The 20,236-nt window shown below is 43.2% G+C and overlaps 1 protein-coding gene across 3 annotated transcripts in view; it reads right to left on the bottom strand.

The window, feature by feature from the left end:
- The window catches only part of LOC310826763 (kelch domain-containing protein 3-like), an 83,057-nt gene that overhangs the window by 23,371 nt on the left and 39,450 nt on the right, over window positions 1–20,236 (bottom strand). For all 3 annotated transcript variants that reach the window (XM_083702069.1, XM_083702071.1, XM_083702070.1), the window contains exons 12-14: window positions 16,420–16,505; window positions 11,681–11,765; window positions 7,001–7,049 (exon numbers count right to left, since the gene is read on the bottom strand). In XM_083702069.1, coding sequence (XP_083558195.1) covers window positions 7,001–7,049; window positions 11,681–11,765; window positions 16,420–16,505 — 220 coding nt within the window. The remainder of the gene's footprint in view (window positions 1–7,000; window positions 7,050–11,680; window positions 11,766–16,419; window positions 16,506–20,236) is intronic.

The raw sequence follows: 20,236 nt of genomic DNA, 5'->3' as shown, positions 1-20,236 counted from the left end.
CATACCTCCCTTACACTGCATCCTTGTTTTGCAATTTTTCAGCAACCCTTTAGTCCTTTTTTCTATTTGTATCTCTCTCAAATTTCTTAACATTATTACTTACAGCTGTAATTCTCTGTTTCTTACCCCCTGACATCTTAACAGTCCACAATCTTACAACAGTTTTTAAGATATAATTTAAATTTTTTACAGTCCTCCTCCACTGTCTCTTTCCTCTGGTCACGGATTCTGCCGGTCATTTCTGCCAGTCCCATAAATTCAGTCACCTTCATCTGCCATTCTTCCAGAGTGGGTAGTTCTTGCGTCTTCCAATACTTTGCCAGAAGAATTCTTGCCGCTGTAGTTGCATACATAAAAAATGTCCTATCCTTTTTTGGTACCAGTTGGCCAACCATACCCAGGAGAAAGGCCTCCGGCTTCTTTGAAAAGGTCCACTTAAGGACTTTCTTAAGTTCATTATAGATCATTTCCCAGTAGGCCTTAATCCTTGGGCAGGTCCACCAAAGGTGGTAGAAGGTTCCTTCAGATTCATTACATTTCCAGCATTTGTTATTGGGCAAGTGATAGATCTTTGCAAGCTTGACTGGTGTCATGTACCACCTATAGATCATTTTCATTATATTCTCTTTTAAGGCACTACATGCCGTAAATTTTATACCAGTGGTCCATAACTGCTCCCAGTCAGCAAACATAATGTCATAACCGATATCCTGTGCCCATTTAATCATAGCTGATTTAACCGTTTCTCTTTTTCTTTTCTTTTCAGCACTAAAAAAGAATAAGAAAAAAGAGACACTTCCAAATCCTAGGAAATTAAAATGTGTTAAGAACTAAGCCAGGTTTAGTTACCGTGTGTCCTCTTTTTCCAGGACATGTCCTCTTCTTCAGGGATAAAAATTCTGCTGGGTGGGTTTTTTTAAAAAAATTGCCAAAACGTTTCTGGCTGTACTTTCTGGATGAGACATAGACAGAACTTGTGGTTGAAGACTTGCTTTGCTCCTCTGCTCTCCTGCCCCCTTTGGCAATATACCGTATTTTTCGCCCTATAGGACACACTTTTCCCCCTCCAAAAATGAAGGGGAAATGTGTGTGCGTCCTATGGGGCGAATGCAGGCTTTCGCTGCAGCCTGGAGAGTGAGAGGGGTCGATGCGCACCGACCCCTCTCGCTCTCCAGGCTTCGCGCAGCTCTCCGCAAGACTTGCAAGCCTGCGGGAGTTCCCGCCGGGCTCCCTAGGCTTGCGGGGAGCTGCCTGCATCCCAAAGCCTGGGGCGCGCTGAGCGGATAGCAGCCTGTTCTGGGGGCTGGGTTCGGGGGAAGCTCGGGCTTCTCCCGCCCCAGCCCTGCACCTGGGGGGAGAAATATATTTTTTCCCTTTATCCCCCCCCAAAAAACTAGGTGCGCCCTATGGGGCGAAAAATACGGTATTTCAACTTCTATAGCCTGCATATAGCAGGGGTATTTAAAATGAGAGTCGTCCTAACATCCCCTTTTTGGCGCTTCAAAATATGCCAACCTTACTCAGGCTGTGCTACTGCATGAAGTGGTAGCCTGCAGGGTAATGAGCCATTAGAACACAAAGCATGAAAGGAATTCAGTGTGTGAGCTTGCGAATAGGTGGGGTACAGATCAGGTCAGTGTTAGGAGTTAAGCAACTGAGAAGGAAGTAGTGGTCTAGATCAGGGGTCAGCAAACTTTTTCAGCAGGGGGCCGGTCCACTGTCCCTCAGACCTTGTGGGGGGCCAGACTATATTTTGAAGGGGGGGAAATCAACAAATTCCTATGCCCCACAAATAACCCAGAGATGCATTTTAAATAAAATGACACATTCTACTCATGTAAAAACATGCTGATTCCTGGACCATCCGCGGGCCGGATTTAGAAGGTGATTGGGCCAGATCCAGTCCCCGGGTCTTAGTTTGCCTATCCATGGTCTAGTAGAGAGAGAGACTCAGATGGCTATGGCTGGGGGCTGTATGAATCCAATGCTGAGCTTATGGGGGGGAGGGCAGAACCTCTTGGAGTGTGACTGCTGTGGATACCGCCATCCAAGGCTCAGGCTGTATAGATTTGTAAATAAACCATATATCATAAAGACACCACATTCTCCGCTGTGCCTCATCTTTCCCAAAAGGAAACACAGACCCTGGGTAAGTCCCTCCAACTCCCTGGGATCCCACGTTGGAGATTGGGGTGTGTGAGACAATATATACTAGGAATAGCTGAAATGACGAACATTTTGAAAGTGGCAGGACCTGAATTGAGGTTTTTGTCGGTCTTCTCCTTGAATCCTTAATCACTCCCTCTTCTCTCCCCTTCCACAGCAAGCCTCTTTGAAAAAAGTCAGAGACCCATCCCTTCCTTCGACGTCTTCAAGCAATTTATTTCATCAACATCCCATTATGTAAAAAGGAAGTCAGCTAGATATTTATAGGCACAGGGGGGTGTTGTATGTGAGCAACCAGATATCTCACGTCATTTGGAAACTGTGCAGATAACCTGACCAAACTGTGCAGATAACCTGACCAAATGTTCGTATGGAACCATTGAGAAACAAGAAAACATTTTCTTCGCCCATGGTAACAATTCTATTGTTGCACGTGCAAAAAGCAACATCTGAGCGCTGGATTCTGGCATGCCAATTTCAAGCTCATTTTCTTGAATTTATGTGCCATAGGTTTTAATAGAATCTATGAAGAATAAAACTGCATTAAGGCAGTGATGTGTTTATAGCTTATGGTTTGCCTTTCTGTATCATCAAGTTTCCATAGTCCATATTTCTTTTTAACATTACTGTATGATGATTTGCTTCTTTTTTTACCATGTTTTTCTCATGGTTGGATTTTCCTTTATTCCGCTTTTTGTTAGCTCGTTTTAGATTTATGCAGTGCGCTGTCCCATACAGTGGTACCTCTGGTTACATACTTAATTTGTTCCAGAGGTATGTTCTTAACCTGAAGCACCACTTTAGCTAATGGGGCCTCCTGCTGCCGCTGCGCCGCCGCCGCACGATTTCTGTTCTCATCCTGAAGCAAAGTTCTTAACCTGAGGCATTATTTCTGGGTTAGCGGAGTCTGTAACCTGAAGCATATGTAACCTGAAGTGTATGTACCACTGTAATGCTTTTTAAAACTGAAAAATGGCATATATGGTGACTAGTAAGTATACACACAAAGTATCAAATGTGGTGACAGTAATAATAATACAACAAAACAACAACACCACAAACTGGCTTATAAGTATAAAACCAAATTTACTAACATACTAAGGTGCCATGTGCAAGACAAAACCTGGAGATACTGAAAACATGGAGTGGATAAATGTACAACTCTATCTTAACAAGTTACACATGCAGTAAACGTTATACAGACTGAGCCTTGTTGGCTGGGGCCATTAGTGGTTGGAGTCCTAACCTCTGGTGTATAAGCATGCGGCCTAACAAGTCATCTCTATACATGTCTGCTCCCACTGAGTCCCACTGAGTTCAATGGGGCTCAATCACAGGGAAGTGGATATAGGTTGCAGCCTAAAAGCTGAGGGAACAATCCCAAACTCATTGTGTTGATATATATGGGAGAGAAGAATGGCAGATTAAGTTGATGGATTATGACGAAAGGGCAAAAATGACCGGAAGGATCAGAAATCAGGAAGACCAAGATGTTAATAAGGAATGGGGGAAATTTATAATTTATCTTAAAAACCATTGTAAACAGTTAAAATCGTTAGTAGGTTTGGAATAATTGGTGAATTTTGGACACGGTGGAGATGTAAAAGATTTGGATTATCAAAAAAGATGCAGGAGGAAATGACTAACAATAGGACCTACAAAGGGGAGGAGGGAAATCCAGGAGATTCCTTGGAATCTTGTTTTTATGTTGTATGTTGGATATGTGATTATAAAACTTTAATTTGAAAAACTATATATATATATATATATGCAGGTTTTGGTGTCCTCGGGTGTCTTCCCGTGTAAAAGTTGGGGTGTCTAGGCGACGTTTCGACGAGGTCTCACTCGTCATCTTCAGGCTGTTCATGTTGTGAGGGTGTTTCTCTATCTCGATGGCTTCCATGATTATTCTCTTGTGGTGATGTTCCGTGTTAAAGAGCAATTTGGAATCTGCAAAATTAATTTCGTGTCCTGTTTCTTTCATGTGTTGGAAAAGAGAGGAAGTTTTTTCTTCTTTTTTGACGGCATTCTTGTGTTCTGCGATACGTGCATTTATTCGTCTGTTTGTTTGTCCAATGTACGTGGCTGGGCAGACTTTGCAGGGTATTTCATAGATCCCTTGGTTTTCCAACTGGATTTTATCCTTGGGGTTTCTGAGGATATTGGCTATTTTTTGGTTGGTGCAAAAGGCTGTTTTGATATTGTGTTTATGGAGGATTTTGCTAATTTTATCTGTAGTGCCCTTGATATAAGGAAGGAGGGCCATGCTATTGTTTTCTTCTGTGTCTTGGTTTTTGGGGGGTGTTTCCTTTTGGATTAGCTTCGTAATCCTGTTTTGCTGGTATCCATTGGCAATTAACACATTTGAGAGATTCTGTAACTCAGTTGTCAAGTGGTCTTTGTCAGCCAAGCGTTTGGTTCTGGAGATGAGAGTCTTGGCTACGGAGTTTATTTGTGCAGGGTGGTGGTGTGATTGTGCATGTAAGTAGCGGTTGGTGTGTGTTTTTTTCTGGTAGATAGTGTGTCCTAGGGAGCCATCAGGTTTTTTGTAGATTAGGACGTCAAGGAAGGGAAGTTGGTTGTTGGCTTCTATTTCCATAGTGAATTGTATTTTGTCAGAACACAAACCCAAACTTTGGCTCAGATATGTTGACGACACCTTTGTAATTTGGCCACACGGGAAGGAAAAACTGGATAGCTTCCTCACACATCTCAACAACTTACACCCCAAAATACAATTCACTATGGAAATAGAAGCCAACAACCAACTTCCCTTCCTTGACGTCCTAATCTACAAAAAACCTGATGGCTCCCTAGGACACACTATCTACCAGAAAAAAACACACACCAACCGCTACTTACATGCACAATCACACCACCACCCTGCACAAATAAACTCCGTAGCCAAGACTCTCATCTCCAGAACCAAACGCTTGGCTGACAAAGACCACTTGACAACTGAGTTACAGAATCTCTCAAATGTGTTAATTGCCAATGGATACCAGCAAAACAGGATTACGAAGCTAATCCAAAAGGAAACACCCCCCAAAAACCAAGACACAGAAGAAAACAATAGCATGGCCCTCCTTCCTTATATCAAGGGCACTACAGATAAAATTAGCAAAATCCTCCATAAACACAATATCAAAACAGCCTTTTGCACCAACCAAAAAATAGCCAATATCCTCAGAAACCCCAAGGATAAAATCCAGTTGGAAAACCAAGGGATCTATGAAATACCCTGCAAAGTCTGCCCAGCCACGTACATTGGACAAACAAACAGACGAATAAATGCACGTATCGCAGAACACAAGAATGCCGTCAAAAAAGAAGAAAAAACTTCCTCTCTTTTCCAACACATGAAAGAAACAGGACACGAAATTAATTTTGCAGATTCCAAATTGCTCTTTAACACGGAACATCACCACAAGAGAATAATCATGGAAGCCATCGAGATAGAGAAACACCCTCACAACATGAACAAGCGTGACGACACATCCCGCTTGCCAGACATCTGGAAATTAGCCCTCCCCACAAAAACTGACACCAGATCCAGAGGCACACAGAACGCCAACACCAATCAACCACACCAGACCCAAACCCAGACCCTCTCCACAGATGAATTACTGACACCATCCAGTAGCCAATCCATGGTGGCACCTCCGGATGCTGCACCCCCCTGCAATCCCTACACAGATCTGGCTGACACAAGCCACAAAACCACAGCTCGCCCCTATACACGAAGCCAAGCCAAAGCACAACTAAGTGCAATACAGCCATCTTCTCAGGAAAACTCTTCACAAAGTTCAAGAGGTCAAGACACAAAGACTTTAGCAACTAATCCACACCTAATGACCCACCTAAGTGGTACTCAGGATATCACTCAAGAAATCACTCAAGGTATCTCTCAAGTAATTAAGGAACAAAAGAAGAAAAGGCACACTAGCCTGGGAACTTCCTCTCTGCCCAGAACATTGGAGGCTAGACACCACACCCCCTCTACAGTATTTATAGGAACTCAAACATTGAGATCCCGCTCTGTTCCAGTAACAAGAAGCCGAAAGCACCAGCCTGAAGATGACGAGTGAGACCTCGTTGAAACGTCGCCTAGACACCCCAACTTTTACACGGGAAGACACCCGAGGACACCAAAACCTGCATATATATATATATATATATACACATATTTATACACACACACACTCACACACACACAGTGGTACCTCGCAAGACGAATGCCTCGTAAGACGAAAAACTCGCAAAACGAAAGAGTTTTTCGTTTTTTGAGTTGCTTCACAAGACAGATTTCCCTATGGGCTTGCTTCGCAAGACGAAAACGTCTTGCAAGTTTGTTTCCTTTGTCTTGCAAGTTTGTTTCCTTTTTCTTAAAACCGTGCATTCACTTCAAGGAGCAACTCATAGCATGCGGTGTGGTAGCCTTTTTTGAGGTTTTTGAAGACTTTGGTGATTTTTGAAGCTTTTCCAAAGCCCGTGCTTCGCAAGACGAAAAAATCGCAAGATGAAAAAACTCGCGGAACGAATTAATTTCGTCTTGCGAGGCACCACTGTATATATATATATATATATATATATATATATATATATATATATATACACACACACACACTGTGTGTATGTATGTATATATATATGTATATGTGTGTGTGTGTGTATATACACACAGAGAGAGAGAGAGAGAGAGAGAGATACGGGAGAGGTTTTCCTTACTATTTCCTTACATACAAACTACCATTATTACAAGAATAATTGGTGTTTCCAGCCCCTTTCCCTCTGAGAATGTATAAGAGGAAAAGAAGAATGACAGACACTATACCTGCTGCTTACTCCCTGGATTCCCAGTTCTGAAAGAATCTCCTTCATAACTGAAAAGAGACAGAAACATCCATTGGCTCGGCACTAGGTTTCAGTTAAAAAGAAATCAACAGCTTACCATTTGATCGTTAAGAAAAAACCGTGAGGTCTGTTTTGTCCAAGGCAACGCAATTACAATTATGCATATACAGGGCTTGCTTGGTAGCTTCTGCAGGTGATAAATGAGCCTAGCAAAAATGCTATGGCTTTCTTCCTCCAAGACTGAGGGTATGTTCACATCAGCAGCGTAACACTTTATATCTTTCAATATTTATTTTTAACAATATTATAGCCACCTTGGGTGCCTCAGGAGAAAGGCTGTACATAATGCAATACATAAATAAGTCTAAAAGTATAGTCGTTTTTTATCTATTTGTTTGCTGACAAAATTTAGTCTGAGAGAGTGGCGTCTAAGCACTAATAACAGATACGTTGCCGAACATCCAGCTGTCAAAAACAACAGCTGTGTGTTTTAAATTCTACCCCCCTCTTTGTAACAACTGAACAGAACGTAATACGTTTCATGATATCGGAAATTTCACATTTAACTCTCCATCCCACGTGGCTGCCAAAGATGCGGAGTGTGGGAGGAGAAATGCAGAATGTTGTGATGTTCTGCTAAACGTAACAGAGATGGAGCCAGCCCAGGTATTAGGCAGAGTGAGGCAGGTCCACTCTGCCTCAGGTGGTGCCCCAGTCAGCTCCTTGCTTGCCCTACTGGCAGCATTCGTGCTGATTTGGGGCAAGATCATGCTGAAATCATGTGAGATTTTGCAGAGGGGTGGGGTGGGGTGGGGTGGTGTGGGGTGGGGTGGGGTGAGCAGCCTAGATGGTGGTTGCCATGCGGCACTTCGCATTTTACCCAAAGTGGCGGAATGGGAAGTGCAAAGGTAAAAGGTAAAGGCCTCCTGGGCAGTTAAGTCCAGTCAAAGGCGACTATGGGGTTGCTGCACTCATCTCACTTTCAGGGCGAGGGAGCCGGCGTTTGTCCGCAGACAGCTTTCCGGGTCATGCGGCCAGCAGGACTAATCTGCTTCTGGCACAATGGGACACTGTGACGGAAACCAGAGAGCACAGAAACGCCGTTTACCTTCCTGCCACAGTGGTACCTATTTATCTACTTGTACTGGTGTGCTTTCGAACTGCTAGGGTGGCAGGAGCTGGGACAGAGCAACGGGAGCTCACCCCGTCGTGCGGATTCGAACTGCTGACCTTCTGATGGGCAAGCCCAAGAGGCTCAGTGGTTTAGACCACAGCGCCACCCGTGTCCCAAATAAACAAGCACACAATCACTGACAGGTCCACCCACCATTGTGAGGTTCAAAGCAATAAAAATGATGCCTCCCCAGCTGTTGCAATTGGCTGTGAGTTTCTTGTGATGTCACAAAAGCACTTGGCAACTGAGTGGATATAAAGGCAGGCCAAGGGGAAAGCCCTTTTCTGTTTCCAACAGGACACAGCTGGAAATGGATGTGGCATTCAGCACTGCCCAGGTTTCTTCCACTTGGAGGAGGCAAACTGGAACAGTGTGATAGAAACCAGAGAGCACAGAAACGACATTTACTTTCCTGCCACTGCGGTCCTATTTATCTACCTGCACTGGCGTGCTTTTGAATTGCTAGGGTGGCAGGAACTGGGACAGAGTGATAAGAGCTCACGCCGTTGCAGGGATTTGAACCGCTGACCTTCTGATCAGCAAGCCCAAGAGGCTCAGTGGTTTAGACCACAGCGCCACCCGCATCTCTGCACAGAGAACTACATATGCCCCTACAGCTTTGGCTGAAACAGCACATTTAGTATAAAGTCTACTTTAGTAGCTCTGTGCAGATATGCAGTAATCCAGGCACTAATTTCTTACTCTGTTTTATAGGGTGGAATAGTGACATTAATTCTTCAGGAACATATGAGTGTTCAATGGCTTTCAATAAAGCCACAAATTATCATTGCTTCTGCACAATGGCAAGGGTCAAGTCAATGTATAGTAATTCCATTATATCCGCAATGCTAACATTATGGTGTTCACTGTTTTAATTTACAGAGAGAGATCTAGGAGGATTTGTTTCTTGTTTTTAAATAATGTTCCAATGCTCAAAGCAAAATAAAATTGGTAGCTTATGTGGACCTCTCAAGCCTTTGATCCATAAAATGTAGTTAACTACTTGGAAGAACCTCTGAAATGGATTTCAAATATCAATCATTTCTACAGCAGTTTTAATGTTCAAAGTGCTTTTCAATCATTATAGGTCAGCAATAATCTTATCAATCCCCTTTCTGTGATAATTCTGTGATCATTTATCAGTCAAGGAGAAATGGCAAGTTGTCCAATAAACTATAATTTGTTCTCTTTCTTCTCCTGTGTTTAAAACCCTTTTATATTTCTGGATTATCAATTGATTTAAAGCATTTATATATTGTCTTTCTTTAATGAGCTCAATGTGGCTAATGAATAAATTAAAACAATGATACCCAAGCCCATTCTTCTAACAGAGAAACATGATTGTAGTCTCTCACAAATTAGAACCTAAAATAACATTAAAATGGGCAAAGGAACTAAAGTCTATTGATTTCAGTGGATCTACTCTGAGTATGACTTAGTTGGCTATTGCCCGATAATGTTACAATGAAAAGAGACAGTTTGACAAGAACAGTAATTGATTTACATGGTTTTAACATTATATTTCATATTGCTCTAACCTGCCCTAGTGGGTAATAAACTTAATAACAACAATACACAATGAAGCACTCAAACCACAGCTAGAAAACACAAACAACCATTAAATAACGTTTAATCACAGCAATTAAAACCACTTCAAGAAGGGAGCAAATTGACACAAAACCATGAAAGCAGGCAATAGCATTTAAATGGCACCAAAAGGAAATAATAATCAGCCCAGCAAAACCATAGTACAGTGGTACCTCGGGTCAAGAACTTAATTCGTTCCGGAGGCCCGTTCTTAACCTGAAACTGATCTTAACCTGAGGTACCACTTTAGCTAATGGGGCCTCCCGCTGCTGCCACGAGATTTCGGTTCTCATCCTGAAGCAAAGTTCTTAACCCGAGGTACTATTTCTGGGTTAGCGGAGTCTGTAACCTGAAGCGTATGTAACCTGAGGTACCACTGTAGAAGAGTAGAAGAGGGTGCCCCAGAAGGTCTCCCTCAAACATTTGCTCAGTTATTGCCATAGTTCAGTCTTTTTTGGCACAAATTTGGAGGAAGGTGGATTCCATATCTAAAAGGCAATCCAGATTGTAATGTAACCCTAATTACACAAGAACTTGAGAAGCTGCCTTTTACGGAGTCAGTCCATTTAGCTCTGCACTGTCTTAAGGAATGGGTTTCCCAAACCCCAAACTGACTGTGCAGGCAGTTTGAAACAGGCACCAAAATCCCTATTTTCCCTTAGCTAAAATCCATTAACTTGAGCTCTGAGTCAATGTATAAACAAAAACCCGGCTGAATAAACAAGTGCTCAGAGCCCTCTCCTTTATCCGTTCATGATGGGAAGGATGGCCTTGACTGTTCCAGTAGAACAGGGATGACACGTCTAGGTCTTATCTTACGTCCTGGACACACTCTGACACACAGACCTAGTCTTGGAACAGTGCCAGAGTGTGTTCTTGGAGTTGGTGACCTCTTGCTCCAAGATAAGAGTAGGAACAAGAATAGCCTTTCATGGTCAGAAGTACAGGAAGGAATACCCTTTTATGGTTAAGAATACCAGAGCAGGAACATATGTGATGTCAACCTGCGTGTATAGGCTGACGTGGTTGGATTCCTGGGGAAGGGGGAGAGGGTGCCTGGAGGATATATATACTACATGAAATTTCTCATTTCTTTGGACTTGCTGTGGACACACCACACAGGTGCCTTTCTGCTGTTCCGAAGAGCAGAAATAAATAACTCTTTCTCTGAACCAACCCTTGGTGTCATTTGACTTCCTTCCTCCTGTCCGGGAGCAATGCAGAGCCCACCAATCGGTAAAGTCTAATATGGCTACAGTCTACTCTGGCTATAGATCATCGATTCATACAATTGTTGAGCTGGAAGGGACCTCAAAGGTCATCGAGTCCAACGCCCTGCAATGGAGGAATGTGGCGGGTTTCCATGGCTTCGCACAGCAGCCTCTCCTAACGCAACCAGGAGATGTCAGGGACTGAATCTAGTTCCTCCTGCATGCAAAGCAGTGCTTTACCACTGAGCTACAGCCTTCCACAGCAGCTGCAATCAAATCACATTATTCCACCAAATATGGTTAGCTAAGATTTATAGCGTATAGAAATTTACCTTTGGTGAAATCAGTTTTATGAGGCTTAACTCATTCTGTGATACTGATTCATGAGACAAACTAATAGAGCATATTCAGCAATGAAATCAGGTGAGCGAGGAAGTTATGCACTTTGAGTCTGATACAATTTTTTAAATAAAAAGCTGGACAGCAACACTTTACGTGAATATCCAGCACGCAAAACTAACGTTAGAGAAGTGTGTTCAATGATTAGTTGGTTCTGTGAAGAAGAAATGATTTTGGAAACCTAGAACTTTCTAGTTGCCTCTTCACAATGGTGAGAGTGGTGCGGAACGGAGTGATGGGAACGGGTTCAAATTTAATGGTGCGTCATCAAAAACTTAACGAAACTTACTAGGCTGTCTGTCAGAAGGATTTATCAGTTTCATTCCCATGAGATCATTTAATTCTTTTTCATTTGTGCCGCCAAGGATATAGAGCTGTGAATACAGAAAAGTAAGAATGCGCAGTAACGTATTAGCTGAATATGAATTCAAACAATGGTAACACAAATCACATTTATGGAAGCTTTTGGTCTGGAGCACACACACAAACAAACACAAACACAATTTCTTAATTTCACAATTGTCTCTTTGGAAATTGCCATCGTGGAGGGTTTATCCCACAAAGACCAGGGATCTCCACTGGTCTCAGATAATAAACTGTAAGCAAACTCCCACTCTGAAATCTGCACTTTGAAATTAGAGCGGACAGTGTTCAAATTTTGCTGTCATTTGCCCTATACTTGCATAGTGTGCTTCATCCAAGAGCAGAAGAGGCTTGACATATTGCAAACTACCGTAACAGTCTTTCCCCCAAACCGGGCCCGTTAGGTATGACTAACAAGCACTTGAAAACACGTGGAGCTTATAAATTTTGCTATCCTTGCTTGGGCCCTGTAAGTTATTTTCTCTCCCCTCCCCCAAATCCCGACATTGTCTAATGGGGAAGTGCTGTGCCTGCTTATTGCTTTCTGAAGAACAAAAACAGCAGCAGCAACTCTTGAACCTTTCAGAAATATGATAGGATAAGACAGTTTTCCTCAAGTTAATACCCTTCATAAATTTGGGGTTACAAGCAATGACCATCATCCTTGCCCATTAGCCATCTTGGTTGGGGCTTCTGCACTTTTAGTCTAAAATACCCAGGGGAAGGAATCAGGTTAGAGAAGGCTGGTGTAAAATAATAATAATAATAATAATAATAATAATAATAATAATTATTATTATTATTATTTATACCCCCCTATGCCCGGAGGTCTTAGGGCGGTTCACAGAAAAGATCAACTTGAAAACCACAATATATAAAATAAAAATAAAAACAATAACCCAATAACACCTCCCCCCCCAAAGTGCCACATTTTATTTTAAATTTATCTAACATAATTGTTACAAAATATAAGCAAAATATTGCAAATACATACATACATATTTCAAATAAGCACATATATATGAAAAAAGGAACAAAAGAGGAAAAGAAGAAGAAAAGAAAAAAGAAGAAGAGAAAAGAAGAAGAAACATTGGAAGAATTTCTTCCAAAGAGCCACATTTTAAAAGGGCTGAGTATCTGTTGGGTTCTTGGCCCCTCAAGCCCAAACAACGTATTATGCACAAATCCATGTCACAGCAGTCCGATTATCCTTTCAAACAGGAAATGCCTTTTCTAAGTTGCAAACTTGCGCTCGACACTTGGCAGAAGGAAAGTCGGGGCTCTTGGAATGAGAAAACAATGGCTTAATGTGGAAATGGGCAGCAGTTCACCCCAGCAGTTCAAAAACTCTTCCCCATTTCCTGGGACATCATAACAGTGGGCAGCAAAGATAGAAACTACCAGGTAAATCTCCTGAAAACTAATCTAAAGCGAGAAATGCAAGCAGATTGGAGGATTTCACGAGAGAGAAGCAATTTTAATAGCTTCTCCTGAAGATAACTTCCTTGTCGAGCAAGATCCCCATATCTTTCACAGCCACTTCTGTACCTCTGGGAATGTTGACCTGTTCCATCAACAACCCTGTTTGTATTTCTACAAATACCTTATTCTGTTTTATCCACTTAGATGCCTTAAGAACTGATTTGGCAGATTCATGGAACGTACATCTATCAATGGCCTTTTGCAATGCCAGTTAAGAATACAGTCCCACACACACTCACTTGAAGTAATTCTTCCACTTCTAAAAAGACTGCCAGGCTAGGATTTATACTAGGCCTAATCACTCTGAAAGTTTGAACAGGAAGAGAGGACTATAAATGGCGACTAGGCTTGATGGCCATGGTCCACCTCCATGGTTGGAGGCAGAAGTACTTCTGAATATCCATTGCTTGAAACTATGGGAAGAGAAAGTTATCTTGTGCTCAAGTTCTGCTCCCTGGTTTCCCACGGGCACCTGGTTGGCCACTGTGAGAACAGAATGCCGGACGAGATGAACCAGGGGCCTCATCCTGCAGGCTCTTCTTATGTTCTTACTGAAGCTATCTTCCAGTTGCAGCCTGGCCAAACACAGAACACCCTGTTTGCTTGTGTGTCTCTGGGTTGCCAGATTCTGAGGTTCCTCAAGGCCAGCATCAGTGATCTCAAGGAGTGGCCCAGGAGGGTCTACAGGCAGGGGTGCAAATTTATGTTGTTCATTGAAGGATCACTATATCGGTCTTTTCAGAAGTTTAGCACGGCTTCCCACACACAGCTGCTGCCATGAGGTAAACCTGTAGTTGTGGGAGGGCCCCATCAGCAGGCCCCATCAACTGTCTCATTGCTGAGGACCACCAGACCAGTCAGCTCCCCTAAGATTGATGAGGCCTTATATCATCTCCCTCAGTATTGCCTTACCCTTTCCTGCCTTCCTCTCACTGCCCTTCAACTGTCAACTGTCTCCTTCCCCGATTCACACCTCTCCAAGGTTCTTTTTTTCCAATGATCTCCCATTGGCCAAGGCCAGTCTTCCAATCCAGTTGGCTCAAAAGCAGAACACTGGAATTTATTTATTTTTGCACAGAGTGCATTATAGCATGGGAACCAGATTCCTAAAACCAGGGATCTTGTGCAGATTGTGTCCTGTTCTTCTATCTGAATCACTGGTGCTGGTTTTTTCTCTCTCCTTAACACTTGTTGTACAAGAGCAACTATTTATTCATTTTCCTCACTGCGCAGCCTGGCATTTGGTTGGGTGACTTTGACAGAGAGCTGAGCTGCTCTTTCCACAATTATCTTCCGATTCTTGGATGAAACATTGTGAGCAATCTCTGCACAACAGGACTTGTTGCACAGCAGCTGCACCTCCAGCTCTTTGACGTTGTGTCAAAGGAACTTTCTGAATGCTGAATACAACATGTGCTTTGTCTTCTTACTGCTACCGTACCCAACGTTGGGCATCAATATTTGGCCCTTGAACCTTCTGAGAGCTCTGTGGTCAATAGAGCTGGGACTTCCACCTTTGCCCTCTCCTCTGTTCCACTGTATATCTTTCTCTCTCAGTCACTGGTGCCTTTTTAATGGATCTGGCTTTAACTGCAGTGCTCAGGCCAGGATCCAGGCATCCCTCACGCTCCCAATATTCAGTTCTCAATATCAGGAAATCCCTCTGCCATCCCAGTAACCAACAGACCTTGCCTTTGACTCTCCCAAAGCAGATAGGATGACAGGAAACGGCGAACAGTGAAAGCACCTAGCTAAATACTCCAAAATGATCAGAACACATATAAAAATATAGCTAACATCCAATAATTGGGTGACATTATTGGAATTCCTAGTATCATTTTGTTTTAAACAAAATGGGGGTGGAAGTCAGATCAGGACTGCAATACAGGGGAAGGTTAGGGCGAATTAGGAACTCTGTCCCATTAATTTCTTTTCTATTCTCTCTTCCACGTTACACCCATTTTCACCCTCCTAACCTGCCACCCAGAGGGACGCGGGTGGCGCTGTGGTCTAAACCACTGAGTTTCTTGGGCTTGCCGATCAGAAGGTAGGCGGTTTGAATCCCCGCGACGGGGTGAGCTCCCGTTGCTCAGTCCTTGCTCCTGCCAACCTAGCCGTTCAAAAGCACGCCAAAAATGCAAGTAGATAAATAGGTACTACTCTGGTGGGAAGGTAAATGGTGTTTCCATGCACTGCTCTGGTTATGCCAGAAGTGGCTCAGTCAAGCTGGCCACATGACCTGGAAAAACTGTCTGTGAACAAACACCAGCTCCCATAGCCTGTAAAGCAAGGTGAGTGCCGCAACCCCAGAGTCATTCGCGACTGGACTTAACTGTCAGGGGTCCTTTTTTAACCTGCCACCCAGGGCACATGCAGTGCCAGATTTACGTATAAGCTAAACAAGCTATAGCTTAGGGCCCCACTCTCTTGGGGGCCCCCCAAAAAATTAAAGAATAAAACACCTGGATGTACATTTCCAAAATATAAGGTAAAAAACATATAAAATAAAACCTACATATAGCAACAGTGTTTTGTACTCTCCTATGATGTAAGTAATGGGCCCCACTTGCTGGCCCAAACCCTAAAATATCACTGGTTTGCTCATTTCTATATATAGGGTGCCTATATTCTGCATGTGCAAATGGCCTTAGCTACCTATTAGGTCCATAAATTACCATATAACATATATTCAACACGAAAAACAGTGACAATTTGTTGTTGACAAAGGACAGCAGGACATATAAAGGGCCCCATTGCCTTCAGTAGCTTAGGGCCTCATCAAACCTAAATCTGGCCCTGGGCACAAGTCAACTTCCCTCATCCCCCCCCCCCAATGGTCCTGATTTTGATCGCTCCCATCCCCCACAGCTGATTCTCTGAAAAGAGAAAAGATTACAGGAGTATTGAATTCGATGGGGCTTACTCCCAGGTAGGTGGGATTTGGGTTGCAGCCTTAATCACTAGACCCATATGATACACCCAGTCTCACTTTCTGAGAGTGATCTAGTAGTCCCCGTTACCTGTTTCCATTTCAAAGCTCAGCATATTATTTAGGTGCTCTCTTGTATTCTGCATTCTTTTGAAACATGGAAAAGCTCTATGAATCCGTCCACTGAGAGAGGCTGAAATGCAGTAAAATTCGAAGAATAGCAGGCTCCTGGCTTCAAAATGATTTTCACTTACATGGCTATGAAGAATAAACGCCACATGGTTCCGTCTGCAAGCGGGGGGGATTCCTACGTAGAGCGGCATCTTCCATTTCATCCGCGCTGAATGGCACAAAAGAAAATAATAATAATGAAAGCAAACTCGCTGACAATAATCTAAACAATGATTCTTTCCCGTGGATTATGCCGAAGGTGCTCTCAGTGCTATAAATATAGTACTGAGAAACCTCTGAATGCCTGAGCTATGTATAATTGTTGTAAGAAAAGCTACAAGGGATCTGTAACAAAAATGAGTTAATCCTCCATTTGTGCTTGGGTAGTGGGAAAAAAAGAAAGAAAGCTCATTGGAGAGAGATTATTGCCTCTTTTTTTTTTTTACAGAGTGCAGTTACTGAATTTAAAATTACTAAAGCCAGTCACAACTTCAATCTAAATAGGCAAGATTCAGGAATAGAAGGGGAAAGCCAACTGTACTGCAATAAACCTGGCACCTATATAAACTATCTTGCATTTGTCAGTTCTCTCAAAATGCTTTAGGAGTGCTGTGAACAAGGAGCACATAGTACATTATTTTGACCCCTTGATCTAAGTCATTGATCATTTAGAACAGTACACACAGTACACTTAATTTTTTTTTAATTAATCTAGATTTTCAAGATAGCCTACAAAAGAGAACCATAAAACAAATATAAAACAGATCAAAAACATCAGAAACAAAAGCAATTATCATAGCAACAGTAAACAAACAAACAAACAAACAAACAAACAAACAAACAAAAAGCCTCACCAACAATAGATATAAAACCAGTTAAAATCCTGAGCAATCTTTTATTTTGTTGAAAATGTCTAAAACTTGGCTTGCCCGGAGAGACATGATACACACTGAAAGCACATGAAGTCACCCCAAGAATGCTGGAAACTGTAGCTTATCCTTCACAGAGCTGTAACTCCCAGCGCCCTTAACAAATTACAGTTCCCAAGTTTATCTGGTGAATGTCGTGTGCTTTAAATATATGGTATGTACAGTGCCCAGATATGAGAAATAGAGACTGCTTAATCACTTATGACTTTACGGCTGGATCACAAGGTATTCTGTTTTTGTTTTTTTTAAAAAAAACCTTTATTGGGAGGTGGGACCTCCTAATTGTGATGGATTCTTAGGAGAGAAACCCAGACCAGCATTCCCTTCCAAGACTTTATATTGTCTTTCACATTTATTTAGCTAGTTGCGTGTCGAGGCCCCCCAGGAAACCCCCGAATAAAGACACAGTTCACACAACATTTTTGTTTTGGTTTTTGGCATAATTTTGGCCACAGCTTTATTGAATTACAGTATGTGAGTGGTTACTTAGGCATTGGTTCGTGACGATCTGTTCCCACATAGAAGTAGGAACAGAACTGACAACTGCAAGCCTGCGGAAGTCAGTAAGGGTAAACATTTTTGGGGAGAGAATAGAGCTGGGCGCCAGGCTCTCACATCTCCCCAAATGCTCCCAGGGGCTCTTGCGTGGCCCTAGCTCCTTGACAGGGGTTCGGACAAGAGCATGGCGAGCCCCTGGATTCCTTTACCAGAATACCGTTGCTGCAGCAGCATTGGAGGGGCAGCCACAGCCAACCACATCTCCTCCACCAATCAAAATTAACCAATGCCTAACCGTAACCTTACAAGTTGTGACAATTTGCTACGCAGTAGGCAAAAAACTGGGTGGCGCTGTGGGTTAAACCACAGAGCCTAGGACTTGCCGATCAGAAGGTTGCTCGGTCCCTGCTCCTGCCAACCTAGCAGTTTGAAAGCACGTCAAAGTGCAAGTTGATAAATAGGTACTGCTCCAGTGGGAAGGTAAACGACGTTTCCATGTGCTGCTCTAGTTCACCAGAAGCGGCTTAGTCATGCTGGCCACATGACCTGGAAGCTGTACGCCGGCTCCCTCAGCCAATAAAGCGAGATGAGCGCCGCAATCCCAGAGTCGGTCACGACTGAACCTAATGGTCAGGGGTCCCTTTACCTTTTAGGCAAAAAACCAAATGGCACCGGCCAATCAGCCAAATGGTAAAAATTCTTACCAGGCCCCTACCCCAAAGCAGATGGCCTCATGACAGGTATAGCAAGGTCAGCACCAACAAACCCTAAATATAGGGAAGGTGGGCAGGTGATCCGATGTGCGCAGTGAAAAGAGGCAGCTCAACGCTGCACACAGGGAATAAATAGCACCTCCATCAATCAAACCATTTTGCAACATTAAATTCTCCCCAGCAACAATTGGAGGTGCCCAATCAAATTCGTGGTCATCCATACTAACCCGCCCAGCAACTGGGAATGTCATGGTTTCCCCCACTGCAACACATGCTCTCCATGAAGGAGAACCCACTTTATTTCATTTCTATCTTTCCTCCAAGGTGCTCAAAGTAGGAAGCATGGTTTCCACCAGCTTTGGAAGCCATCTAGCCAAGTCCATCCACCAGGAAGGAGTATGTGAGACCTAGAATCACAGAACTGTAGAGTTGGAAGAGACCCTGAGGATCATCTAGTCCAACAATGTCCAACTGGTCGACCACGATCGAGAGGTAGATCGCCATGGAGCTCCTGGCTGATTGCGGTAGTTAAAGCAGTGATCGCCCAGTTGTTCTTGAGCGATTATGACATGCCCCGCCCCCAGCAGCACTACGTCCCATTGCTGCCGCTGGCGCTGTTGTGAAGGGTTTTATTCCCTGTATCTGCGACAGAGTGGGGGGAGGTCAGCAGACTGTTGGGCGAGCAGCTCAATCATTCCTAAAAAAAGCTCGACAAGTATGGGCAATGACAATGGGTAGATCACTGCCAGTTTTATTATACTGTAAGGGATGCGGGTGGCACTGTGGGTTAAACCATAGAGCCTAGAACTTGCCGATCAGAAGGTTGGCAGTTCAAATCCCCGTTACGGGGTGAGCTCCCGTTGTTCGGTCCCTGCTCCTGCCAACCTAGCAGTTCGAAAGCATGTCAAAGTGCAAGTAAATATATAGGTAAACTGTGTTTCTGGTTCACCAGAAGCAGCTTAGTCATGCTGGTCACATGACCCGGAAGCTGTATGCCGGCTACCTCGGCCAATTAAGCAAGATGAGCGCTGCAACCCCAGAGTCGGCCACGACTGGACCTAATGGTCAGGGGTACCTTACTGGGAATAGATTGCAGTCTCTAGAGAGTTGGAACAAAAAAAAAAATTCCTTCCAGTAGCACCTTAAAGACCAACTAAGTCAGTTCTTGGTATGAGCTTTAGTGTGCATGCACACTGTATCTGAAGAAGTGTGCATGCACATGAAAGCTCATACCAAAAACTGACTTAGTTGGTCTTTAAGGTGCTACTGGAAGGAATTTTTTTTTTTTTGACTATGGCAGACCAACACGGCTACCTATCTGTATCTAGAGAGTTGGGTGTGCCTGATTTAGACCAACCCCCTGCTATCCAGTACTATGCAGCTGCCCCATACTGGAATCAAACCTGCAACCTTGGCAAACAACTGAGCTGTCCAGGCTGGCCAGCCAGTAATTTGCTCCCCTTCTGTTTACCCTTGTGTCTTGTTCATGCAAATACAAATACAAGTGTAATAAGAATTTTAAGGTCTTAGATATATATTAAATGTTCATAAATGTACCAAAAACACATACATAAATATATATATAAACCACATGTCTGAAGCAGCACAGGAAAACAGTCCTGAAACCATTTTGACTCTCAAGCTGACCAAATGTTTCTCTGCAAGGAGGAAGGAGGTGAAAAAACCTTCCTTGTTACAGGAATTTAGTAATCACCATTTCAAAGGGTGACAGACTACCAAGAAAAGACTACCAGGAAAGG

This window comes from Podarcis gaigeae (assembly GCF_964106915.1).
Source record: "Podarcis gaigeae genome assembly, chromosome: 11".
NCBI classification, from domain to species: domain Eukaryota; kingdom Metazoa; phylum Chordata; class Lepidosauria; order Squamata; family Lacertidae; genus Podarcis; species Podarcis gaigeae.
Note: the sequence above shows the minus strand (reverse complement) of the source record. Positions and strands in the feature narration are given on the sequence as shown.